The 27984-nt window shown below is 46.4% G+C and overlaps 1 protein-coding gene across 1 annotated transcript; it reads left to right on the forward strand.

The window, feature by feature from the left end:
* Positions 1-3801: 3801 nt before the first annotated feature.
* On the forward strand, positions 3802-27984 carry PTGIS (prostaglandin I2 synthase). The gene is made up of 10 exons (XM_089657548.1): positions 3802-3887; positions 7789-7912; positions 13553-13731; positions 13874-14014; positions 15998-16143; positions 17675-17856; positions 18457-18613; positions 19208-19389; positions 20949-21100; positions 26927-27984. The coding sequence occupies exons 1-10, from the start codon at positions 3817-3819 to the stop codon at positions 27084-27086; spliced, it is 1494 nt and encodes a 497-aa protein (XP_089513674.1). The 5' UTR covers positions 3802-3816; the 3' UTR covers positions 27087-27984.

Here is a 27984-nt window from a genome sequence, read left to right on the forward strand (position 1 = left end):
GAGATACAGGAATGGTGAGGTAGGTAGAAGACTGGTGGGGTAGATGGAGGAGTGGTGAGGTAGGTAGAGGAGTGGTGAGGTAGGTGGAGGAGAGCTGGGGTTGGCAGAGGAGTTATGGTGGAGATGGAGGAGTGGTATGGTGGGTAGAGAAGGTATGGGGTAGATGGAGCTAAGGTAGGATATGGTGGAAGTATGGTGGTATAGGAGAAGGAACTATGGGGTAGATGAAGGTATGCTGAAGCATGTAGGTATGTTGGGATTGGTTGAGGTATGGCTGAAAAGAGGGCAATAGAGGAGTGGTGGGGTAGGCAGAGGTACTATAAAGTAGGTGGGGTTGGTGGAGGTACATTGGGATAGGTGGAGGTTTTGCTGGGGGGGGGGGGGGTATTCAGTGAAAAACAATAGAAGTATGTTAGGGTAGGTGGAGGTACGATAGGGTAGGGGGAGGTACACTGGTGTAGGTGAAAGTCAGATAGGGTTGGTTGGGTAGATGAAGGTTTAGTAAAGTAGGTCAGCATATGGTGGAATATACTGTAGTAGAGGAATGGTGGGGTAGGTGGAGGTAGTGGCAGGATATAGTAGATGTATGCTGGAGTATGGAAGTACATTGGGGTAGGTGGAGGTACAGCAGGTTATTAGATCTATGGTCAAGAAGGTGAAGCTATAGTTGGGTAGGTAAAGCAGTAGTGTAGTAGGTGGAGGTGTAGGCGGAGGTATTGTGAGTTAAGTAGAAGAGTGGTAGGGGTACAATGGTGCTACAGTGGGATATAGTTGGGGTAATTAGATCTATGGTCAAGTGAAGGAAGAACTGCATAGACTGAAGCACAAGATAGTGAATGGACTCAGGTTCACGATTTGTTTTGGCTAGATGCAGATTGGCAGCCATTCAGGATTCAGAGATACTGATAAAGACTAATTGGCCACACATTGAGATCTGCAGGTGAAATACCTGACCCCATTCAGCTGCCTCCTGACACATGGTGGGGCCACAGACTACGCAGAGGGGAACATTCTTAAATCCATCGAAGAGAACCTGTCATTAGCCAGCCAGTGTAATTTGTCATCTCCAACCTGCTTAGTTACATTGCTAGTTCTGGGGTGGTGATGGGAAGGTGGGGGCACATGTTCATCCTCTCTACCCTGGAACTGGCATAACCCTTACTGAAGTCCAACCATACATTATGGTGTGTGCTCCTCAATGGTATTGTACCCACAGGTTCTCTTGAGACATCTGATGTGTGTCCACGTTCTGCTCACACCATGACAACGTTTAACCCCACCATGGCCTCATCTCAAGAATGGAGGGTTTGTCCAAGTAATGATTAGATGTGATTGCCTGGGCCCTGAATTGTCCAACATGCTGGGAAGTCTCTGCAATAGGCTTCCAGTATCCTGAGATCTATGGCAGAGGAACGGGATCAGGGAAATTCAGTGCTTCTTCTTCCTTTCTCAGCGTATCGTCCTCTGATATCTGGAGAGAAATCCATAATTCACGTAAATCAGGGAAATTAATCTCATGACTATTTTCGCTGACATTCCTGGAACATGATCCAGTCAGGTCGCAGATTTCCACAGATTACTAGCCAGTCAGCGCTCCGTCAACACGTTGTTTATTTCCTCCGTAAACATGCGACGCAGACTGAAGACTTTGTTATGATAAACGAAGAGGGGGCTTAGCTAAAATTAATCTCCGCCAATGTTGGATGGAAAATCAGGAATAATAACAAATACAATGTTCCCCCATCGGCACCTCCCAGGACCTCCGGAAACCAACAACAGTGTGCGCCAAATGGCATAATCCCAGAGTGTTGGCTGGAATGACTCCAGAGGATGAAGATGAGGTCCCTTCTATTCAAAGAGTAAGCCGTGATAGAGTAGCAGCAATGGGCGCGGTGTAAGGATTGGGTGTAGGATGAACTCTGGGGTTGGGCGATGGACATGGTGTTAGGTTTACGGAACACCAGCCTGATCTATGCCTGAGATGTAACATTGTGGCTGTTGAGGCTGGGGGTTGTATCAGGGGTGGACTGACAACTCATGGGGCCCCCGGGCAATAGGGGATCATGGGGTACCATTCTACCTCCCCCACCTTGCCTCTATATATCCCACCTCTCTTCTATTTACCCCACTATACCTCCATCTTCCCCACTACTCCTTGACCTACTTCAACTACCCCATCTTCCCCACCACCACTCTGTTTCTTCCACCTATCCCACTCTTTCTCCACCTACCCTACAATAAATCCACTTACCCCACCACTTTCCTGTCACCCATCCACCACCACCTACCCCCCATTCCTCTAACTACCTCACCACTCCACCTATCTCACCACCAGGGGCGGACTGACAACTCATGGGGTCCTCGGGCAATAGGGGATCATGGGGCCCCTGTGTCCTTGCCCAAACTCAAAAAAACCTATGAAAAAGGTACCAGGGGCATCTCATGGGGCCCCCTACTGACCCCGGGCCCTCGGGCAGTGCCCGAGTTTCCAAATGGTCAGTCCGCCCCTGATCCGGATATAAATGTTCAGAGGAAGGTTCTCTCTGCCGTCTACTCTGCCTGTAGCTTATGAAATATGTGGGGGTTCTGGCCTACCATGAATCAGAACCCCCTTTAATGGACAAAGCAGGCACATGGGGGGTGATGTACTAAAACTGGAGAGTGCAACATCTGGTACAGGTGTGCTTAGTAACCAATCAGCTTCCAGGTTTTATTTTCAGAGCTTAATTGAACGAGCTGAAGTTAGAAGCTGATTGGCTCCCATGCACAGTTGTACCAGATTTTGCGCTCTCCAGTTTTAGTACATCAACCCCATAGTTTGTGGAGTGTAGGACATTTCCGGAACATCTTCTCCCTCCATCAGTCAATAATGCAGGCCATAGATGGGTCGAAAATTGGCCGATTTTTCGGCCCCCCAAAAAATCGGCCACTTTTCGCACCGTTAGTGGGTTAATTAGTCAGCCGTTTTTCGGGCTTTTTGCGCGTTTTTTTTTATCCGGCATGTTGGAAAATTCACAGCCGATTTTGACGATCGCCCGATTTTCCCGGCAATGATGGGCAAATCGGCCGATCCTTTTACCGATAAAAAATCTGCGCATGAGCCGTGACCTGCAAGAAGAAGAAAAAGAAGAAGAAGAAAAAAAGAAAATAAGGAAAAGAAGAAGAAGAAAAAAAAGAAGAAAAAGAAGAAGAAGAAAAAGAAGAAAAAGAATATGAATTCCAGTCTGCTATTATATTTTATATGAAAAGCCTTGCAGTTGCAACAAATGTATCCATTTGTATCCAAATACAAACATCTGTATCCGAAATGGATACAAATGGATACATTGTTGCAACCGCAAGACTTTCATGTAAAATATAATAGCAGAGCTCTCTGCAAAGGACAGAAGTAATTATGGGGTTAAATGCCGGCCGTCGACGGAACAAAAATCGGCCGATTTTTTTTTTTTTTTTACCGTTGGTGGTAACGTCGGCCGATCAAACGACTGATTTTTTGTTTTTTTTTCGAGCCGTCTATGGCCTGCATTAGTCTCCTGCTCATGATTGGGGTGGAGTGTTCAGCTGCTCCCATGTTCAGATAAAGATGGAGAGAATGAAACTCCTAACCCTCTTGTATTGAACTGTATTGTCACTGTACTGTCTCCAATTATATTGTAAAGCGCTGAGCAAACTGTTGGTGCTCTATTAATCCGGTATGATAATTACCCCCCAAATCCTGGCAGTGTTCATGGAATGTGGAATCCCCGCCCCCCTCCTATATATACAGAAGATGAGAGTTTGCTGACTCCACTTCCAGATCTGCCTCCTCCGGGAACAATGAGTGTAGTGATCCTTGTCTCTATCCTCCTCACTGTGCTCGTCTGGGCTGCCTTCCTGCAGAGGAACAGGTGAGTGCTGATCACCTACCTGAGGTGGCAGTGTGCAGGAGAGTGCTGATCACCTACCTGAGGTGGCTCTGTGCTGGTGAGTGCTGATCACCTACCTGAGGTGGCTCTGTGCTGGTGAGTGCTGATCACCTACCTGAGGTGGCAGTGTGCTGGTGAGTGCTGATCACCTACCTGAGGTGGCTCTGTGCTGGTGAGTGCTGATCACCTACCTGAGGTGGCTCTGTGCTGGTGAGTGCTGATCATCTACCTGAGGTGGCAGTGTGCAGGTGAGTGCTGATCACCTACATGGGGTAGCTCTGTGCAGGCGAGTGCTGATCACCTACCTGGGGTGGCTCTGTGCAGGCGAGTGCTGATCACCTACCTGGGGTGGCTCTGTGCAGACGAGTGCTGATCACCTACCTGAGGTGGCTCTGTGCTGGTGAGTGCTGATCACCTACCTGAGGTGGCTCTGTGCTGGTGAGTGCTGATCACCTACCTGGGGTGGCAATGTGCAGGTGAGTGCTGATCACCTACCTGGGGTGGCAGTGTGCAGGTGAGTGCTGATCACCTACCTGGGGTGGCAGTGTGCAGGTGAGTGCTGATCACCTACCTGGGGTGGCAGTGTGCAGGTGAGTGCTGATCACCTACCTGGGGTGGCAGTGTGAAGGTGAGTGCTGATCACCTACCTGAGGTGGCTCTGTGCAGGTGAGTGCTGATCACTTACCTGAGGTGGCTCTGTGCAGGTGAGTGCTGATCCTTTACCTGAGGTGGCTCTGTGCAGGTGAGTGCTGATCCTTTACCTGAGGTGGCTCTGTGCAGGTGAGTGCTGATCCTTTACCTGAGGTGGCTCTGTGCAGGTGAGTGCTGATCACTTACCTGAGGTGGCTCTGTGCAGGTGAGTGCTGATCACTTACCTGAGGTGGCTCTGCAGGGGATTGCATGGGGTTGTGTGTGGGGATTGTGGATAACTTACCGGGATGGACTATGTGCAGGTAAGTGTTATGTCAAAAAGGAGAAGATAGCTTACCAAGAGAAACTGTATGCAAAGAGAGTGGATAACATATCAAAAAGGACAGTAAGTGGAAACTGTGGATAACTTGCCTGAAGGGACGGTGTGAAGAGTACAGATAATTTAGGAAAAGGTGACTGCAGATAATGTACCTGGAGGGACTGTGTGTGTGGATGACATACCTGGAGGGACTGTGTGTGTGGATGACGTACCTGGAGGGACTGTGTGTGTGGATGACATACCTGGAGGGACTGTGTGGATGACATACCTGGAGGGACTGTGTGTGTGTGGAGGACTGTGGATAACTTACCTAAAAGGACTGTGTATATAGAGTGAAGATAACTTGCCTAGAGGGACTGTATACAAAAAGTATGGATAACTCACCTGGTGGGACGTTGTGCAGGTAGGTGTCCATGTCTTGTACAGTTGAGGCTCTCCTACCTCTTATACTCGGGTTGTATCATGGAGATTACGGGAACCCCACAGATATCCTATTGATGTTTGTCGGGCAGAACAACCTCCCGAGTACACAAGACACCAAGACACGTTGTACAAATCACCGGTCTGAGGCCCCCAGGAGAGTACAGTGAGCAGAGTAATAGGAGGTGAGGGTCAGCAAGGGCTGGCCATACATTATACAATTTTCTTGAGATTTTTGCTTTAGATTTACCAAAAACCATATAATAGGAGGTCAAACCTAAACAACACTTCCAGTTGTATCCAATTAGGCCGGACCTTGTACTACATAGTGGAAGGTAAATCTAAAGGAAATAGGACAGAAAATTGTACAGTGTATGGCCAGCCTTAGACTCATTAGGTGAATGAAATGATTTGGGTGTCATTGGCTGAGTATCAGATGAGTATTATAGGATGGGTAATATTTTGATTAGTACTGGGTCAGTGTTAGGTGATTTTATTTCAGGTTTTATTGGGTGAGTATTAGACAAGTGTGTTGTATTAGGTGAGTAGTGTTCCCATTACTACTAGATGACTATTATTGGGTGAGTATTAGACAAGTGTGTAGTATTAGGTGAGTATTGTTCCCATTACTACTAGATGACTATTATTGGGTGAGTATTAGACAAGTGTGTGGTATTAGGTGAGCATTGTTCCCATTACTACTAGATGACTATTATTGGGTGAGTATTAGACAAGTGTGTGGTATTAGGTGAGCATTGTTCCCATTACTACTAGATGACTATTATTGGGTGAGTATTAGACAAGTGTGTAGTATTAGGTGAGTATTGTTCCCATTACTACTAGATGACTATTATTGGGTGAGTATTAGACAAGTGTGTGGTATTAGGTGAGTATTGTTCACTCACTACTACTAGATGACTATTATTGGGTGAGTATTAGACAAGTGTGTGGTATTAGGTGATTATTATTCCCATTACTACTAGATGACTATTATTGGGTATTAGACAAGTGTGTAGTATTAGGTGAGTATTATTCCCATTACTACTAGATGACTATTATTGGGTGAGTATTAGACAAGTATGTGGTATTAGGTGAGTATTGTTCACTCACTACTACTAGATGTCTATTATTGGGTATCAGACAAGTGTGTTGTATTTGGTGAGTATTGTTCCCATTACTACTAGATGACTATTATTGGGTGAGTATTAGACAAGTGTGTGGTATTAGGTACCGCCCTCCCCCTTTTTTTTTTTTTTGTGGAAGTTGCAGTGGGTATATCAGGGAGCAAGGACACCAATTGTATACAGTAAGATAGAGGATCGCTTCTTAGGAACCCTAACCTTGCGGGGTTGCCTTCCTTCTACATTGGGTCTCTATCTATCCATTCGGTTGTATCCGACCCTTGGTGATTGCATGGACCATCACTTGCAAGCGACTTCTTCCATGAATTCTCTTAGCAATTATTATACAGGGTAGGTTGCCAGGTCTTTCCCCAACCCCCACCATGCAGGAGATCCCGCATGGCCAGGGATAAAACTAGGACAATTTAGACAGGAGCCAATTAACCTACCAGCATGTCTTTGGAATGTGGGAGGAAACCAACACAGGCACAGAGAGAGCATGCAAACTCCATGCAGGAGGCACCATGGTTGGGAATCGAACCCATCACCCAATTACTGCAAGGCAGAAGTGCTAACCACTAAGCCACTGTGCCACCATCTACCTTGGGTGGTGGGCTCAAAATACTTTCTGGGTTTCCCTGCCCAGTATCATTTATTAATTAAAAGGTTAATATATTAACCTTTTTATGCAAGCCTAAAGAAGATTTTTAATTGATATTTTGGCATGAGTCATGTTGTAGTACCTTATTTAGGTCTTGTATCTTATCAGTCCTGAGAACTGGAGGCCTTCATTTAGATTGTTAGTCACCATATCTTAAGACCGCACAAGCCAGTGGATCCTGAAGAAGTAATCTGTATGCAAAACAAACTGAACCAATAAAATTTAAGAGATTTGTATTATAAAACAGATTTGGTGATTCAACTGGATGGGTTTTTTTTTTTAAATTGTATTTTATTGTATAGATAAAAAAAAATTGTATTGGCATTTAACAGATGTTGGTGGTTTTGGAAGTTCGGAATGTGGGGATTTTTAATGTGCCAACTGGAAATTCCTCTTATGAAAGAAAACAAAAAATTGTCTATTTGGGGAGGGTGTCTTGTATTTACCTACAGAGGATTTCCACTCTTATATGTTCTACGCAGGGGTGGACTGACCATTTGGAAACTCGGCACTGCCCAAGGGCCCGGGGTCAGTAGGGGGCTCCATGAGATGCCCCTGGTACCTTTTTCATAGGCTTTTTTTAGTTTGGGCAAGGACACAGGGGCCCCATGATCTCCTATTGCCCGGGGGCCCCATGAGTTGTCAGTCTGCCTCTGGTTCTACGTAAGAATGAACCTGCGGATCCTGAAAGTGGTTTTGTGTCTCTTGCAGAAGGAAGAATGAGCCCCCACTGGACCGTGGATTCATCCCGTGGTTGGGTCACGCGCTGGAATTCGGGAGAGACGCAGCCGCCTTCTTGACACGCATGAAAGCCAAACATGGAGATGTGTTCACGGTAAGTGTCCTTTCTGCACCATACACTTTGTCCATAGGGGGTTCAGGCACAGAGGATTATGGGTGGTGATGCACGGCATTACCCATGATGGTTAGTTTGCTCTATACATTCCTGTAATGTGGCAGATTGGTGTGACTGGGCGGGTGACATGAATGGGCCACACACACGCATACAATGGTGGTTGGACAATTCCACACACAAGGATTCTGCCATGTGACAGTAAGCCATAAACCTGTCCATTTCCAGCTTCCTCTGATCTCTGCCAGTGGTAACCATCCACAGGGGGGTAGGTTTGGTTGGGGGGGGGGGGGTTGCACCACTGGCAACCCTGCTCCGGGGTGCACTAACAGCATTTCTCCCTTAAAAATATTTAAGGGAACCTCTCCTGAGACAAATATGCAGGCTGCCATTGCCAGGCTTCTTCTGAAACTTTGATGTACAGCCATGTCTGGTCCATTGCATGAAGCTGTTCTTGGTGTCCAGTGTGCCCTGTGTCTAGTCTGGTGTGCGGAGCCATGCTCAATGTCTGGTCTGGTGTGCGGAGCCATGCTCAATGTCTGGTCTGGTGTGCGGAGCCATGTTCAATGTCTGGTCTTGTGTGCGGAGCCATGTTCAATGTCTGGTCTGGTGTGCGGAGCCATGTTCAATGTCTGGTCTGGTGTGCGGAGCCATGTTCAATGTCTGGTCTGGTGTGCGGAGACATGCTCAATGTCTGGTCTGGTGTGCGGAGCCATGCTCAATGTCTGGTCTGGTGTGCGGAGCCATGCTCAATGTCTGGTCTGGTGTGCGGAGCCATGCTCAATGTCTGGTCTGGTGTGCGGAGCCATGCTCAATGTCTGGTCTGGTGTGCGGAGCCATGCTCAATGTCTGGTCTGGTGTGCGGAGCCATGCTCAATGTCTGGTCTGGTGTGCGGAGCCATGCTCCATGTCTGGTCTGGTGTGCGGAGCCATGCTCCATGTCTGGTCTGGTGTGCGGAGCCATGCTCCATGTCTGGTCTGGTGTGCGGAGCCATGTACATTGTTTAGTGTGGTGTGCGGAGCCAAGTTCAATGTCTGGTGTACGGAGCCATGTTCAATGTCTGGTCTGGTGTACGGAGCCATGGGATGCCCCCAGGATGCACCAATAGCATTTCTCGGTTTGGAAAATATTTACGGGAACCTCTCCTGAGACAAATATGCAGGCTGCCATTGCCAGGCTCCTACTGAATCGTCTAGTTTTTTCATTCTGATTCTTTGCTTGAGCCCTAATTCACAAGTAGGCAGATTACGTTTGTACTTCACTTGCTGCATGCTTTTTTTTTTTTTCCAGATCAGTGGCTCTGAGTATTGAGCGCAAGGTATGAACATGGCAAACAGCATTTTTAGAGGAAGGCCAGCAGTGATGGACTCTATATTTATATGTCTCAGTATAGCGTCTCTTTTTTTAACGTGTTATTATCAAAGGTTTAATTAACATTCTAGTATGGAAACTATCATCCCCGGCATGTCTCTTCCTGTGCACAGCTGCCCCGGGTCATCTCTTCTTCATCTCTCCACTAACTGACTTCCAGATTATCATTTACTCCACCCTAAACCGTGCATTCTCCTCATTGGAGGGAGGCTGGAGCAGGGACTTTCCTTCCAGTGATCGCATTCATGTGGTTCTCGGAAGGTGCAGTGTGGGTGTGTCGCATTGTTCTCCATTGTAATTGTACAGACAGGCTTGTGTGGGGTAATTGTGTAACACTAGGGTGCTGTGTATAGATGTACAATGGTGTATGGAATTATCATTGTACAGGACTTATATAGCGCCAACAGTTTGCGCAGCGCTTTACAATATAAAGGAAGACAGTACAGCTACCATACAATCAATACAAGAGGATTAAGAGGGCCCTACTCATAAGAGCTTACAATCTAATAGGAAGGAAAATGTCTACGGTGAGATAGGCTTCCCTGATGAGATGAGTTTTCAGGGATCACCTATAGGCAGCCAGAGTAGTGGATATCTGGACAGATTGAGGTAGAGAGTTCCAGAGGAAGGGAGAGGCTCTGGCAAAGTCCCGGAGACGAGCATGGGAGGAGGAGGTGGCAAGGGAGCTTGAGAACAGGAGATCATGAGAGGAGCGGAGAGGAAGGTTTGGGTGATACTTGGAGACAAGATTGGTGATGTAGCTGTGGATGGCTTTGTATGTTGTTGTTAGTATTTTTGAATTTAATTCACTGGGCAATCGGAGGCCAGTGGAGGCAGAGAAGGGTGGGAGACACTGAGCAGTTGGTAAGGTAGATGATCCTGGCAGCAGCATTCATGATAGACTGAAGAGGGGATAGCCTACGGAGAGGTAGGCCAATGAGGAGGGAGTTACAATAGTCAAGGTGAGAGATAACAAGGGAGTGAAAGAGTAGCTTGGCCATTTTGTTGGTTAACTGCTTCCACGCCGCCACGGGCACATATACAAGATTTTGCAGCTCCAGATAGGGGGCGCACGCACCCTACCTACGCCGCCATTCCTGGCCTCGACTGTCAATCACCGGGTCCCGGACAGTGATTCCCCACCGGCACCCGGCGATCGCCGAGTATCACCGACGGGGGCGAGACCTATGTATAAACAACACAGATCTCTCTCCTGTCAGCTCCTGCATGCTGCTTTGTATGGCTCTGCATAGCAGTGCGCTTACAGTGGTAAGTAAAACAGCACACAGTTAACCCTTTGATCGTCCCTCATGTTAACCCCTTCCTGCCCAGTGCTATTAATACAGTGTCAGTGCTTTTTTTTTTTTTTTTAGCACTGATCACTGTATTGGTGTCACTGGGGATGTCAGTGACACTAAGTCAGTCCCCCCCCCCCCCCCCAGTGTCAGAATGCCCACCGCAGTCCGCTATAAGTTGCTGATCGCCGCCCTTACTAGTAAAAATAAGATTCCAGTATCTATACCGCCATTTGTAGACACTATAACTTTCACGTAAACAAATTAATATACACATATTGGGTATTTTTTTATTAGCAAAGACATGGAGCAGAATACATTTAATAGCAAAAAGTAAAAAATAATTTTTTTCTTTCACAATTGTTGGTCTTTTTTTGTTTATAACGCAAAAAAAAGTTGATCAAATACCACCAAAAGAAAGCTCTATTTGTAGGAAAAAAAGGACATATATTTCATTTGGGTGCAGCGTTGCATGACCGGGCAATTGTCAGTTAAAGTATCGCAAAAAATGGCCTGGTCAGGAATGGGGGTAAATCCTCTGGAGGGCAAGGGGTTAAAAAGGGGCGAAATTTTAAAATGGTACAGAGATGAAGTCTACAAGCTTTTGACAGTGATTGGATTTGGGGCCAAAAGGATAGGTCAGAGTCTAGGATTACACCTAGTACCTGGCTTGAGTGGAGGGACTGATGGTTGTATTGGAGTGCAGGAGGGGGAGGGAATATTATCCGCTCAGTTTTAGAGAGATTTAGTTTAAGGACGTGGTGAGACATCCATGCTGATATGTCACTTCGTAGGTTAGTAATGCGAGAGGAGACTGAAGGAGTGAGGTGTGGCGTAGAGAGATAGATTTGGGTGTCATCGGCATAGAGATGGTACTTGAAGCCATGGGAGGTTATCAGGTGAACAATGAAGGAGTTGGGTTGTGTAGTTGCGCGGTACAACGTGCAGTGTGGATGAGTGGGGCAGTTATGTAATGATGCAGTGTGGTTGAGTGGGGCAGTTATGTAATGATGCAGTGTGGTTGAGTGGGGCAGTTATGTAATGATGCAGTGTGGTTGAGTGGGGCAGTTATGTAATGATGCAGTGTGGTTGAGTGGGGCAGTTATGTAATGATGCAGTGTGGTTGAGTGGGGTAGTTATGTAGTGATGCAGTGTGGTTGAGTGGGGTAGTTATGTAGTGATGCAGTGTGGTTGAGTGGGGTAGTTATGTAGTGATGCAGTGTGGTTGAGTGGGGTAGTTATGTAGTGATGCAGTGTGGTTGAGTGGGGTAGTGATGCAGTGTGGTTGAGTGGGGTAGTTATGTAGTGATGCAGTGTGGTTGAGTTGGGTCGTTATGTAGTGATGCAGTGTGGTTGAACCGCATAGTTGTGTGATACAATTGTCCAGTAAAGGTTGTGTCGTTATCGTATCTGTTACAGTGTAGTTGTGAGAATTAATGGAGTGCGATATATAGTGCACTGTGTGGTTGTGTAATATGATGGTGTCTGATAGTTATTCAGTACAATGGAGTAGAGTGATTGTGTAGATTTGTCAAATAGAGCCGTGCAGTTGTATGACACAATAGTGCAGTGTGATTGTTGGTGTGGTTGTATAGTACAATGGTGCAGTATGGCAGAGTTGTGTAGTTGTGGGGTACAATGGTCTGGTTGTGGGGTACAATAGTCTGGTTGTGGGGTACAATGGTCTGGTTGTGGGGTACAATAGTCTGGTTGTGGGGTACAATGGTCTGGTTGTGTAGTTGCATAATAAAATGAAGTAGTGGGGCTGTGTGATACAATGAAGCAGTGTGATTGTACGGTATTGTTGTGTAACCATGAAGTTGTGATATGGTGCAGTATGATAGTATGGTGAGGTTGTGTGACACAACGAGGCAGTGTGATTGTGCAGTGTATTTATGTGACATAATGTTGCGGTGTAATATATTGGTGCATAGTAATTGTACCGTATGATTGAGTAGTTGTGTGATATGATGGTGCAGTGTCTGTATGGTTGTGTGTAATTGTATGTTGTGGTTGTCTAGCCATGTGATATCATGGTGCAGTGTGGTTGTGTAGCTGCATGGTGGGGGTTGTGTGATACAATGAAGCTGTGTGGTTGTATGGTATTTGGATGAATATGATACAGTGTGATTGTTACGGTATGATTGTACGCTGGGTTGTATGGTGTAGTTATGATATAGTGGTGCAATTGTATGGTGTTGCATGATCGTACGGTGGGGTTGTGCACTTGTATGATCGTGCGGTGGGGTTGTGCACTTGTATGATCGTGCGGTGGGGTTGTGTAGTTGTATGATCGTACGGTGGGGTTGTGTAGTTGTGTGATCGTGCGCTGGGGTTGTGCATTTGTGTGATCGTGCGCTGGGGTTGTGCACTTGTGTGATCGTGCGCTGGGGTTGTGCACTTGTGTGATCGTACGGTGGTGTACGTTTGTATGATCGTACGGTGGGGTGGTGTAGTTGTATGATCGTGCGGTGGGGTTGTGCAGTTGTATGATCGTGGGGTGGTGTAGTTGTATGATCGTGCGGTGGGGTTGTGTAGTTATGATATAATGGTGCAGTGTGGGTGCCGCGTTCCAATCACCCCAGAACTGGAGGACGATCACTGGAAATGTTAGTAGAAATCCTCCCCCCGCGTCTCCTGTGCTCGTCTGTGTCTGTTAATCCTCTTCACATCTCACAGGAGGAAAATCTCCTTTGTGAGAAAAGAAACCCGCAGAGCGTCATTCCTGAAATATGCTCAGATTAAGGAAGATCTTCCAGAAGGTTCCGGAGATTATAGCTGAGAAAACAAACAAATCTCTCAAAAAGGATAGAGGGGCCAAAAAACCAAATTCCTCTGGGGGTGGGTTGGAGGGATAGGACTATGTAGAGTTGTTGCAGTGTAGAGTCAATTCTGTGGCAGTACCACCATTCCTCCACATGTCACCTGATGCTGACCACTCTCTATTCCCGGCAGGTCCAGGTGGCAGGGAGATTTGTCACCGTTCTCCTGGATCCGTTTTCCTATGACCACGTAGTCTGGGAGTCCAGTAACAAGTTGGACTTTGGAAAATACGCCAAGATTTTAATGGAGCGAATGTTTGATGTCACTCTGCCAGATTTTGATCCCGCAGTGGAAAAGGCCATGCTACGATCGTAAGTACTGAACAAGCAAAAAATAGATTGTGGAGATGGCGGGGTTTTTAGTCTGATGGCCAGTGTGGCCTTCTATTGTAAATTTAGCGGTGCGGAAGTGATTTCCGAGCATAGTTTCCTTTTATTAAAATGTCTGCTCTAGACATCTGCAGAACCAGAACCTGCCAAGTCTAACCAGGACCATGTTCAGAAACCTATCCACCATATTGAATGACGGCAGCATGTCAGCAACAACATGGCAGGAGGATGGCCTCTTCAACTTCACATATGGAGTCATGTTAAGGTATTTCCTATAATCAGTTTATTTTAATAATCTAAATCATAATAGAGGAAATAACTGGCGCCACTGAATTGGAACTAGGACATGGGAAGCCACAATGTGGAGGGCTAATAGGAATGTCAACAGGGGAGGGGCTCTCTGGAGGTGGTGAGCTGAGTGGGGAGGTAAATTGCTGTCCCACCCCTGAGGAACTAGTTAAGGGTGTTGTTAAGCCACCCAATGACCTTACATTTATTACTGGTCCCCCATATTGTATGAATGTTTCCCGAATTATATTCTTAAATAAAAAAAAAAGTATTTGTGTATGTATATAATATTAATTGTAGTTTTATTATAAAAGGCAGACAAGTCTCTGGACCCCATCAGATGAACCCCTTGGGGTCAACATGGTTCATTCCCCCACATTTCAAGGACAGTCAGTGTTGCTGTTCTGCCAACCTGTCCTTTTGGCAAGGCTCATCTTGCAGTGTACAGCGGGGCCTCAGCCTCTGGGTGACCCAATCTAAGTGTTTGGACTTCTCACCAGTAGATGAATCAGGGAGGTATCGCCATCACCTTTCCAAAGGGTGTCCCTGCAAAAGTTCACCATGGAGGAACATGGAAGGACGCCGTAGAAGAGAGATGTGTCCTCTAAGCAATTGCTTGTGAGACTTGGTGCTAACAGAGAAATCTGGAGGAATAAGTGAAGCATGGAATTCTGGGAGATTCCCATGGCCAATTCATTCTGTTATAAATGGGTTGTGTGCTTCTATGGCACGGACCTCTATTATTTATGTATTGTATTACCTGTACTACCCTCCCGAACCATATTTATTACTTAGAACAGGGCCAGAGGAGATAATGGTTCTGTATAGTTCACTAATGATGGTCATACACCTGATTACAATATATTCCTTCTAAAACGAGGTAATGGAAAGTGAATATTGGGCAAACTGGAAAATTATAATCCAGCAGGCAGGATAGGAGAGTAGATGTGAATAACTAGCAACATAGATGGTGGATCATTCGCCTTGTCAATTTACCAGCAGAGTGGACGTCTGACCATTCCCCTCAATGGTTCCCCAGTGGAACAGATGTTGGACCCTTCACCAAATCATTTACCAGCTGAGCAGAGGTAGGATCATTCACCGAGTCAATTTACCAGCAGAGCGGACGTCTGACCATTCTTCTCAATGGTTCCCCAGTGCAACAGATGTTGGACCCTTCACCAAATCATTTACCAGCTGAGCAGAGGTAGGATCATTCACTGAGTCAATTCACCAGCAGAGCGGATGTCTGACCATTCCCCTCAATGGTTCCCCAGTGGAACGGATGTTGGACCATTCACCAAATCATTTACCAGCTGAGCAGAGGTAGGATCATTCAGCAAGTCAATTCACCAGCAGAGCGGATGTCTGACCATTCTCCTCAATGGTTCCCCAGTGGAATGGATGTTGGACCATTCACCAAATCATTTACCAGCTGAGCAGAGGTGGGATCATTCACCGAGTCCATTCACCAACAAAGTTCATGTTGGGCCACTCGCCCCATCAATTTGCCAACAGAGCAGATATTGGATCATTCTCTATGTCAATTCACAGGCAGATAGGTGATCATTTGCCCATCCATTTACCAGCAAAGCGGATGATGGATCATTTGCCCTATGAATTGACCAGCAGAATGGATTGTTGAATCATTTGCCCCATCAATTTGCCAGCAGAATGGATGTAGGATCATTCATCATGTCCATTAACCAGCGGAGCAGAGTTCATGTTGGGTCACTCGCCCCGTCAATTCACCAGCTGAGTGGTCCTCGGATCATCTGCCCATCCATTTACCAGCAGAACAGATGTTGGATCATTTTATCCCATTCACCAGCAGATCAGATTATGTGATCATTGGCGCCATCAATTTGCTATCAGAGTAGATGTATCCCAGTTTGTATTCTTAACCCAGAAAGTGCGGATTATCCACAGGGAGTTCACTGCCACCTTTTCTGTCTTTCAGGGCCGGATATCTGACTCTTTTTGGGTCGGAGTCAGTACAGCTGTCAGCACCAGGGAGGGATTTACAACACTCACTCCACGTGTACAGAGAATTCCGGAAGTTTGACCAGCTGCTGATGAAGAGTGCCCGAGGCATACTATCTGCAGGTAGGGGCATCACATCTGAAATGGAGATTTCATAGTAAGGGAAAATTCCTAGTAGGTGCATCATCACTTTACACCTCTGTACGGTGTCACTCACTGTAGGTGAATAACCTTCAACCTTGGTCTTCATGAGCTTCTCCAGATCCATTGGATTGGTGTGAATGCAATTTTAGTACGCAAACAGATCTGCAGGGAGTCAGACCAGCTCCACTCAAAAATGGATCCGTAAACCTTCTTTCCCTAGAAAGCATGTTTATAGATCCATAGAGCAACAACAACCCTGAGAGTGCAGCTGGACAGTGCCGAATGCAGCTGGACAGTGCCGAATGCAGCTGGACAGTGCCGAATGCAGCTGGACAGTGCCGAATGCAGCTGGACAGTGCCGAATGCAGCTGGACAGTCTTTAAAGTTGTGTTGAATGCTGGTATCAGTGCTTAAGGCTGGTACCTTGCTTGCTATTCAAGCACCCGGAGGAAGGGGGTGCGGGCAGGTAAGGGACCACTCTGTATAACATTGCAACATTATTGCATGGGGTAGGTAAGTATAATCCTTCCCCTCCTTTTTTTTTTTTTTTTTTTTTTTTTTTTTACCTGGTGATCTGGCCAGGTACACACCTCCTGTATTAGTATCCCCACTCTATATGAAGGAGCACAGGAGGCACCTTTTGGACAGCAGCACTGTCAGCCTGGGGAAGGGAATTGTTAGATGTACTAGCAGATTTTGGATACACTAACAAATTGAAGCAAATCTCCAGCTAACACTATAAAAGCAGTGTTACAGCAAACAGTGTGTTTTTTTTTTTCCTTTTTAGAGTAAAGTATTTACATAATGGAGGAGGGGTGGGTGACTGATCGTTGTAAGCACTCCTGTCAGTGCTAAATGGTTTATCTCAAGCCTGTAACTGCTACATCTGCAGGACAGCTTTTTCTGTTGTGAAACAGACCTACTGGCAGGATCACCAGGTGAAAATAAAGGAAAGGACCTCAAAAAGAAACCGATTGCAGCTATCACATCTAAGATTAGGAAAGCTGTAATATACTGTTTTGGTTTAACGTTTTTTAACGCTGGTGAACAGTGCTGATCTGTCATGAGCTGATAGCACAGTGTAATGACAGAATAAGACACCTGGGGGCAGCGTTGCTCCATACACCAACTCGGTAGCACAGTCGCATGGAGGGCGCACGACCTTGTCTCTCTCATTGTCACTAACTGATATCACTGGATTAATGATAGAATCCCTTAATGGGGGCAGCATTACTTCACACAAATTTGCTGACCTCATCAATTTTCTAAATCCTTTTGCAACCAGGCATGAACTTTTTATCAATGTTGGTTGTTTTGAGGCGATAGCACATTATTCGTTGTTATATACATTATTATCGTTGTTGGAGTTCTAATTTATATTGGAGCTTTTAACTGTCACTACATGGAGGAAAGATTTGGCAAATTCCCCACTGTTCTAACCCATAGGGGGGTCATTATCTAAGGCCAGTCTTCTGTTTTTTATGTAATGTCCGCTCTGTGTCCTCCCCAGCGGAGAAGAAGGAGGCGGCTCTACTGAAGGAGAACCTATGGCAACTGCTGGATGCCAACACCCTGCGGAGGAGAGCCAATCGGAGCAGCTGGCTGGAGGCCTACCAGCACCACTTGGAAGAACTGAAAGTACCCAGGGACATGCAGAGTCGTGCCATGCTACTGCAACTGTGGGCAACACAGGTGAGGGGGCAACACTACTTCCCGTACCGAAATACCAATGTCCAACCCTACCAACCACCAAAGAGAACCAGTCCATTCCAGAGGTATTACCCCAATATCTCTCCTTCAATGTCCACTTCCAGGTAGCAGCACAGATATGAACATGGGGAGGGGTTCTGTCATTTTATTGGGTGGTTATAGTGAGTGGTTTGTGAAATCTAATTAGCTGATACAGTTAGTGTAGTGTCACATCCAATAGCAGTTCCCACTGGATTTTCCCAATGTTATTAATAATGAAACTGTTGGTTTTCTCCCACTTGGTGGCCCCATATCTCAGTCACCAGTAGATACCGCACAAGCCGGTCAGTAAAATGGTGGCATGCTTAAACATTGTAGATGGCAGACAGTGTAGTTGGTACCCCTGCTGAACAACTGCTGAGATAACTGATGGCAGGATAAGTTACCTAGATTGGAGGACATTCCACAATGGCACTCCTACCCCTTTCCATGACCTTATGCCACAATGGTTGACTGTCCTTCGACCAGAAAAGGGTCATTTCAAATTCAATCCTACACAGAATAATGTGAAGCTGTTCATTCTCTCCTGGTCTTTATTTTCAGGGCAATGCGGGTCCAGCGGCCTTCTGGCTTCTGTTGTTCCTGTTGAAGCATCCTGAGGCGATGGCAGCCATTGAAGGTGAACTGAAGATGATGCTGCAGAAAGTGAAGGGATTAGAGGAGATCGGCCAAAGTGAGCTGGAGAGTGCAACAATATTCAGTGAGTTCATTGCAAGAGGGACCAAGGAGACCAATGAGAGACAATCAGGGACCAGTGAAGAGTGATGCTCCCCAGAGTGAGAGGAGCTGGTGCACCTCTCGTTTTTCATGTTATCAGTTGCACCCCACACCTCATAGGTACACCTGACACCCCATCAGGGGCGGACTGACAACTCATGGGGCCCCCGGGCAATAGGGGATCATGGCGCAGTGCTAGCATGTTATTCCAAGCAGAGCATGGTCAGGGCTGAAGGGGTCGTTAAAGATTTGTTCTGTAGGTAAATTTATGCTGTGAGGAATGATGGGGGGGAGGGGGGGAGCAGGGGCAAAGTGACAACTCATGGGGCCCCTGGGCAATAGGGGATCATGGGGCCCCGGTGTCCTTGCCCAAACTGAAAAAAGCCTATGAAAAAGGTACCAGGGGCATCTCATGGGGCCCCCTACTGACCCCGGGCCCTCGGGCAGTGCCCGAGTTTCCAAATGGTCAATCCTCCCATGCACCCCGTTAAATGCTGGGTACACCTGACACCCCACACAATGTTGGATATACTCCAGTGTAAAGTTGATAACCTAACCTGTATTGTCTATTGTGCAGACAGCGTGTTGGAGGAAAGTCTCCGTCTCACTGCCGCCCCCTTTATCACCAGAGAGGTGCTGACTGATCTGCCGCTAAGGCTGGTGGACGGCACAGAGTACCTGCTAAGGAGGGGAGACAGACTGTGCCTTTTCCCCTATGTCAGTCCTCAGATGGATCAAGAGATACACCCAGAGCCTCAGGTTTGTCTGTCTTCCATTCTTCTGTCCGTTTGTCCTTCCCTGTCCTTCCGTTTCTGTTCTCCCCCCTCTCCCCACTATCTTCCACCTCTCCTTTCTTTCATTTTCTCATTTCCCTCTTCCCTCCACTTGGGTTTTTTTTTTTTTTTTAGGAAGAACCCCTGCCCAACCCCATCCTATCCCCTTCTTCCTTCCACCCGCCTTTCCTTCACCTTCCCATCGTTTACATGTCACCCCTCTCACTTGTCCTTCCCCCTCCTTCCCATCCTCATTTTACCTGTACTTTCCTCTTCTTCCTCTCCCCCTCTTCCCTCCACTTGTGCTCCCCCATCCTATCCACTTTCTCCTCCCATCTGTCTTCCCCTTACTCGATCCACCTACCTTTCCTCTCCTTCCCACCCTTTACCCGCTCCAATCCCGTCCTATTCTCTTCTTTCTTCCACTTGACTTTCCCTCTTGCTCTCTCTTCTACTTGTCCTTCCCATCTCCTGTCATTCCTCCTCCTTCTAATACCCTTCCTCCTTCCACCTGTCGTTCTCCCTTCTTTCTCCACCTCCCTCCATATGCCCTTCTGCCTCCCATCTGTCCTTCCTATTTCTTCTCCATCTGTCCTTGTTCCTCCTCCACCTGTTCTTCCTTTTTTTTTTATTTCTTTTTCCCACCTCTTCCACCTGTCCTTCCTCCCCTTCTTCCTCCTCCATCTACCATTCCGCCTCCTCCACCTCCCTCCACTTCTCCCTCTTCCACCCCCCCTAAACTTGTCCTTCATCCTCCTTCCACCATTCTAATTCCCAAAACACAGAGCTTATCTATATGGTTCATAAACAGCTGTATGCCTCAATTAGTGAAGCGCTACGGAGCTATTTGACACCAACATGATTTTTCCTGTGTGTTCAGCTCAATCAAAGCAATGTGTAGTGATCCACAATGTGGGCGCCATTTTGGGTTGAAGCCATTTCATCAGGGGCTCCACATAAAACAATGGTCCTAATCTTCTTTCCCGTGTTCATCTCATTGTACAAATTCATCAGATTTGTGATACAATACTGAGCAATATCTCTATTATCATACATGTTTTCCTCCCCATCCATCACGCCAACTGTCCCGTTTTTCAAGTACATAGTGAATTCTCCAATCGGCTCCATCAATTATTAACACAAACTAGTTCCACCCGAAGACAATGGTGAGCGTGCAGAAAATAGAACATCTGGAAAATAGGTGCGCCAGGCCGCCGGGGGTCGCACCGCCTGCCGAGTGGAGTTATTTATAGATGATACACCACCTGAGGGACCCAATAAACCAGCTGAGCTTTCTATATTTGTCTCATCATTCGTAGACTCAGCACACCGGGTGGGGGCTCCTTCGTATTGTGCAACGCCCTTTGTGTTGACCCACATTGTGGAGAGGAAACACTCTGCCCTTATTTCATTACCTTTTTCGATTTTCCACATAGAGTATAAAACATCAGCCAAGGACACCTTACAGGTCACCATTTCCATCTTATGACAAAGATGTCCTCTCCATTACTCTGCCTGGGAGCTGACCCATCTTCTGCCTTGTAGGTCTTCCGCTACAACCGTTTCCTCAATGCAGACGGCACAGAGAAGAGAGAATTCTACAAGAAGGGCCGAAGGGTGAAGCATTTTACCATGCCATGGGGAGCCGGCGCCAACGTCTGCATGGGGCGATTTCATGCCATCACCAGCATTAAACTGTAAGACGTTAACGCAAGATTTGACTATCAAAGTGGCAATGGGGTTGATTTACTAAAACTGGAAAGTGCTAAATCTGGTGCAGCTCTGCATAGAAACCAATCGGCTTCCAGGTTTTATTTTCTAAGCTTAAAGTGTTACTAAACCCAGGACCCCACGTTCACTATATCGGCTCCGCCCGGACCCCGCGTTCACTATATCGGCTCCGCCCGGACCCCGCGTTCACTATATCGGCTCCGCCCGGACCCCGCGTTCACTATATCAGCTCCTCCCGAACCCCGCGTTCACTATATCTGGTCTCCCACAGTACACACAACATGGACATGTGATTATTCTAGTAAATATAAACTGCTAATTACCTTTTCTCATCAGCAGTATATAGCAGTCCTGTGACTTCTATCAGTGTCCAGCCAAGCACATGCTAAATCTTTTAGGAGGAGTTCTCTTTCTGCTCTAGGAGGATGCAGAACCCCTGGCCTGTCCAAATACTACTTTTCAGATGGGGTAAAAAAATGTCCTTGTCCAATGTGGGGTTGTCACAAAAAAATTCACATCATAATAAACAGAGCCATGGGGGCCAGGACAAAATCACTTAAAGCTGTACAGGTACAGGCAGAAGGAAAATCGCCTTATTATTATATAGGATTTATATAGCGCCAACAGTTTGCTCAGCGCTTTACAATATAAAGGGAGACAATACAGCAACCATACAGTTCAATACAAGAGGGTTAGGAGGGCCTGATCCTGGTAGCTTACAATCTAGGAGGGAGGGGCTAGTGGTACAAAAGGTAGTAACTGTGGGGGAAGGACTGGTAGGAGGAATAGAAGATTCCATTATTAGCTGACAGCAGGATAGGCTTCCCTGAAGAGATAGGTTTTCAGAGATCGCCTAAAAGTGAGCAGAGTAGACGATAGTCTGATAAATTGGGGTAGAGAAGTCCAGAGGATGGGGGAAGCTCTGGAAAAGTATTGGAGACGAGCATGGGAGAAGGAGACAAGGGAGCTAGAGAGTAGGAGGTCGTGCGAGGAGCGGAGAGGACAGTTTGGTTGATATTTGGAGACAAGATCGGTGATGTAATTTGGGGCAGAGTTATAAATGGCTTTATATGTTATTGTCAATGTTTTGAATTTTATCCATTGGGCAATGGGAAGACAGTGGAGAGATTGGCAGAGAGGGGTGGAGGACACTGAGTGGAGGCCAGTGGAGAGATTGGCAGAGAGGGGTGGAGGACACTGAGTAGAGGCCAGTGGAGGGATTGGCAGAGAGGGGTGGAGGACACTGAGTGGAGGCCAGTGGAGGGATTGGCAGAGAGGGGTGGAGGACACTGACTAGAGGCCAGTGGAGGGATTGGCAGAGAGGGGTGGAGGACACTGACTGGAGGCCAGTGGAGGGGTTGGCAGAGAGGGGTGGAGGACACTGGCTGGAGGCCAATGGAGGGATTGGCAGAGAGAGGTGGAGGACATTGAGTGGAAGCCAGTGGAGAGATTGGCAGAGAGGGGTGGAGGACACTGAGTGGAGGCCAGTGGAGAGATTGGCAGAGAGGGATGGCAGATACAGAACAGTTAGTAAGGTGGATGAGTCTGGCAGCAGCATTCATGATAGACTGAAGAGGGGATAGCCTGTGATGAGGTCGGCCAATGAAGAGGGAGTTACAATAGTCAAGGCGAGAGATAACAAGGGAGTGAATAAGTTGCTTAGTGGTTTCCGAGGTCAGGAACGGTCGTATCTTGGAGATGTTGCGGAGGTGAAGTCTACAAGATTTGGACAGCGATTGGATTTGGGGGTGAAAGGACAGATGGGAGTCCAGGATTACACCTTGTACCCTGGCATGAGGGGAGGGCCTGATGGCTGTATTACTGATCTTGATGAAGAAGTTGGGGGGGGGGGGGAGCACGGGCTGGGGGGAATACTAAGAGCTCAGTTGTGGAAAGATTGAGTTTGAGGAAGTGGAGTGACATCCATATGTCACTTAGTAGGTTAGTGATGCGAGAGGAGACTGAAGGGGTGAGGTGAGGGGTAGAAAGATAGATTTGTGTATCATCAGCATAGAGCTGGTACTTAAAGCCATGGGAGTTTATCAAGTGACCAACGGAGGAGGTGTAGATAGAGAAGAGAAGGGGTCCAAGGACAGAACCTTGAGGGATCCCTACAAAAAGAGGGAGTGAAGAGGAGGAGGCAGAGTTATAGGTAATGCAGAAGGAACGCTGCGATAGGTAGGAGGAGAACCAGGAGAGAGCGGAGTTTTTTGAGGAGGAGGGGATGGTCAACCGAATCAAAAGCTCCAGAGAGGTCAAGTAGTAAGAGTACAGAGTAGTGGCCATGGGTTGGGATGAGTACGGAGCAGTGGCCATGGGTTGGGATGAGTACGGAGCAGTGGCCATGGGTTGGGATGAGTACGGAGCAGTGGCCATGGGTTGGGATGAGTACGGAGCAGTGGCCATGGGTTGGGATGAGTACGGAGCAGTGGCCATGGGTTGGGATGAGTACGGAGCAGTGGCCATGGGTTGGGATGAGTACGGAGCAGTGGCCATGGGTTGGGATGAGTACGGAGCAGTGGCCATGGGTTGGGATGAGTACGGAGCAGCGGCCATGGGTTGGGATGAGTACGGAGCAGCGGCCATGGGTTGGGATGAGTACGGAGCAGCGGCCATGGGTTGGGATGAGTACGGAGCAGCGGCCATGGGTTGGGATGAGTACGGAGCAGCGGCCATGGGTTGAGATGAGTACGGAGCAGCGGCCATAGGCTGGGATGAGTACGGAGTAGTGGCCATTGGTTTTAGCAGTTAGTAGATCATTAGTGAGTTTTAGTAGGGTAGTTTCAGTGGAGTGTAGTGAGCGAAAGCCAGACTGTAAAGGGTCAAGAATGTTGTTGTCAGTGAGGGAGGAGCTCAGGCGATTGTAGACTAAGCATTCTAGGAGTTGAGGTAAATGGCAGTAGGGAGATGGGTCTTAAGTTGCCTTAGGCCAGGATCATCTCTGACATGCATCTTCATCATGCTTTGAGGATGTATTTTCATGCTCTGAGTGTTTTTCATGGGTTGTGCTTTTTTTTTGGTTTCCTGCAATGACATTGTTGTGGAAAAACACATGAAACTGCACTATACATGTGTAGCCATGGATTTCCATAGACCGCACAGAGCATGAAAATACACAGGTCATATCTCATTTTTCTGAACGCAGATGTGAACAACCTCATTGGGCAGCGTGTTCCTATAACGCATTCCTGTTTTGCGTTCCAGTGCGTGGGCTAAAATGAAGAGGCTCTACTATTCAATTCTGTCCATGGTGTGGGGATACCCTGACCGTTTGTGTGTTCTGTCACAGGACAAGCTGCCTGTAAAGCTGGTCATACACTCTACAGTCTCTCCATTTGGGTCTATCTGGCCATACAGTAGACAATTTTCTTGTACAATTTTTCTTTTAGAGCCAGTTCATACTACATGCATTTTTCAGTTGCTTTTTTTTTTTCGGCATCCAAAATACACAGAAAGTAGGTTATATGGTTGTCAGCGTCATAGTTTACATCAGTGCTTGCAGTTCCAATGCGTTTCGGTTGCAGACAAGAAAGTAGAAAGGCTCTGGACAGCATCTGGATATGAAACAGTTAAAAAACGCTTATAAACGCGGTTAAGTGTTTACAAATGTTTGGCGTTTGAAATGCCAGTAAAACCTACTCCTGAACGCAAGTTTGGTGCATTCAAAAAAACGACTGTAAACTCAACTGCCTGTAAATGACGATGTGTACATAGACACATAGGAAAACATTAGGGAGAGTTCAGGGGCTGCTGGGGAAAAAAAAAACGCAGAAAAGCTCCTAAACGTCAGTTTATCAGCTGCAGTGTATATGAGCCCTAAGGTTAGGTTCACACCTATGTAGGTTGCGATTGAGCCGTTTCTGCATTGTGTTTTCCACTTGCATTTTTGATGCGTTTTTTTTTTTTTTGTCTTTTTAATTTTTTTTGTTGCTAGGCAGATTTAAAACGCAGCAAAAACGCACTACATGCATTTCTGCAGTGTTTCCATTGAAGTCTATAGAACCAAAAAATGCAACTTATTACGTTCAAAAAAGTCCCTGACCCTTTCCAAAAAACGCAGCGGGTGAAACGCTCAGATGTGAACATGTCCCATAGGAAATCATGTTGAATGGACTGTACTGCGTTTCTGCAAAACGCTGCAGAAAACACTTATGCAGGCCATAGATGGGTCGAAAACTGGCTGTTTTTAAAAAAAGAATAAAAATCGGTCATTCAATAGTCCGACGTTATCACCAATTGTAAAAAAAATCGTCCAATTTTCGTCTCGTCTACGGCCGGCATTTAATTATTCTGTCCCTTGCAGAGAGCTCCGCTATTATATTTGACATGAAAAAGTATTGCGGTTGCAACAATGTATCCATTTGTATCCATTTTGGATACAGATGGTTTTATTCGGATACAAATGGATACATTGTTGCAACTTCTTCCTCCTTCCTTCTTCGATCTGCCAATTTGCCCATCATTGCCGGGAAGATCGTCAAAATCAACCGATTTTTAATTTTTTTTCCAACTTTACCGATAAAAAGAGTGCCAAAACCCCGAAAAACAGCTGACCATTAACCCACTAACAGTGCGAAAATCGGCCGATTTTCGACCCGTCTATGGCCTGCATTAGGTGTGAACCTGGGGTAAAGCAGATTGTACAATCAGATTGTCACATGTGGGGTGAACTTTAGGTTGTCCAACAAAGTTTTGATAAGTGTAAGCAATCCATTCAGTCTCATAACTTTTCTCCTGATTGACCTAGACTCATTATTCGATCAGATTTGATTAAACTGAGTCATCAGCAAGGGCAAAAAATGATTGATTGCTTTGCATTGATTGGCAGCATGAACTCGAATGTGTTTTCAATCAATCAAATTTGAAATTACATGGTGGAAACAGAGATCTGATCAATAATGTAAACATTGTATCTTCCAACCATCGATTGACCTCCACTTCCCTATGTGTGGGGTAAACTTAGCCGATCTTTACAAATGTTATTAGGTTCTGCCCTGAGCTGGTCAAATGGTTTTTCATTGATTTTTAAAATGGAAGATGCCACATTTGACCGCTAGATGGCGCCAAGTATCATAGGAAATTCCTAGAATGCTTAGTACCATTCAGTAGACAAATGTGGTATTTTCTCTTTTCTTTTAAAATGATGAAAATTTAGTTTGAACCAGCACCATATTCTCTTTCAATATTTTTAGTAAGAAAGTTTTGTTTTTAAGAATATAACCAAGCTCAAAATACGTCCTCGCAGGGGCAGAACAGAACACCAACACATAAACAGAGACATTCTGCTGACTTGTATTAGTCAAATAATGAAATGTCCAATGACATCAGGAAGGGACAGCAAAAAGCCGAACCAAATAGCAGCAGTAATCCAACATAATATCGGAAAAAAAAGAGAAGAGGAAAAAAGGTTAGAAAAGAAGAAATAGAAAATAAAACAAAAGGGAATCTGAAAGAAAACATGAAAGAAGGGAAATTAGAGGGATCACGGATGTGGGACTAGCATAGGCAGCGACTATAGGAGACCATAACTAGTAGGAGGCAGGGATGGCAAGGAATAACGTATTCAAGGTTCCCAAACCTTAAGGAATCTCAGATGAGAATCATGAAGAATGCTAGACATCTGTTCATTGAACAACATAGCATTGATCCGAGTCTTCACCCCCTGGAAGACAACCGAAGGGAACCAGCACCATATTCATGCAATTTCATTGGACAGATTGCTATTCTATGCCGCTATACATGCTGTTGAAATGGTACAATGATTAACCCCCCGCCCCCTTCTCCTCCTCCAGCTTTGTCTGGCTTCTAATCCTGAATTTTGAATTTGAGCTGAAGAACCCAGCAGAAGGGATTCTGGACTTTGACCGCAGCCGATACGGGTTTGGGGTGCTCCAACCAGACGGTGATGTTCAGTTTCGGTACAGGAGGCGGAGCCATCCGGGAAGATTGTGAATCGCCAATTCTCCGACGAGAACCTCAATGGGCTGAACATGAGCAGTGCTGTATGGATAAAATGTTTTCTTGCTGGGTCTGCCAAAGCGCCCTCTGTATAGAGACTATCGATCTATATGGAGTGAAGGATTCTGGGAGCGAAGCAGTACACTGCTGCCGGTGTAAAAACTGGATAAACTTTGACTGTTCTTAATGTGTGTGTAATAAAAAAAAAAATTGTGTATATAAAGGAGAGCATGCACATGCACACAGACCAGATCTATGAACACTGATTACATGGGGGGGGTTTCTGCAGAAATACTTATTTCCTATGATCTTCAGCTCCATCTAGTGGCCTTAATGCTGCATTTTCCAGAGTCATTCTATTCTGTATAAAGAACATTTGAGCTGGAGAGAAAATGGCCTAATAACATTTGTTGGGCTCTATGTCAGCACAGCTGGGTATAAGCCCTGTCCCCTCCATCTCTGCTGACATGTAGCCAGGGGCGGACTGACCATTTGGAAACTTGGGCACTGCCCGAGGGCCCGGGGTCAGTTGGGGGCCACATGAGATGCCCCTGGTACCTTCTTAATAGGCTTTTTTAAGTTTGGGCAAGGACACAGGGGCCCCATGATCCCCTATTGCCCATGGGCCCCATGAGTTGTCAGTCCACCCCTGCATGTAGCTCATCAGGAAGGGAAAATTACAGTAAATATCTGTCCTTCATATTCCTGTTTTTTTTTTTTTTTTTTTGGGGGGGGGTTGTGCGTGTGTAAATGCCCCCCTTCATTTCCCCAGTAGAATTTTTGTAAAGTTCCAATTATTTCTTGGTTCCATCATCTCACCAGGTCCAGGCTCCCAGGACAATTCCTTAGTATTTGGTACTGTTTGCTCTTGAATACACTTTTTTACTTTTTA

The sequence above is a fragment of the Staurois parvus genome, unplaced genomic scaffold, assembly GCF_062004578.1.
Source record: "Staurois parvus isolate SC_StPar_1 unplaced genomic scaffold, SC_StPar_1.0 ptg001008l, whole genome shotgun sequence".
Lineage (NCBI taxonomy): Eukaryota > Metazoa > Chordata > Amphibia > Anura > Ranidae > Staurois > Staurois parvus.

Excerpts from the sequence above, each read along its gene's own strand:
- PTGIS (XM_089657548.1), top strand. The coding sequence starts at position 3,817 with ATGAGTGTAGTGATCCTTGTCTCTATCCTCCTCACTGTGCTCGTCTGG. Across the intron at positions 13,732-13,873 it reads GAAAAGGCCATGCTACGATC|ACATCTGCAGAACCAGAACC; the intron begins GTAAGTACTGAA and ends TGTCTGCTCTAG. Across the intron at positions 17,857-18,456 it reads TGCAACTGTGGGCAACACAG|GGCAATGCGGGTCCAGCGGC; the intron begins GTGAGGGGGCAA and ends CTTTATTTTCAG.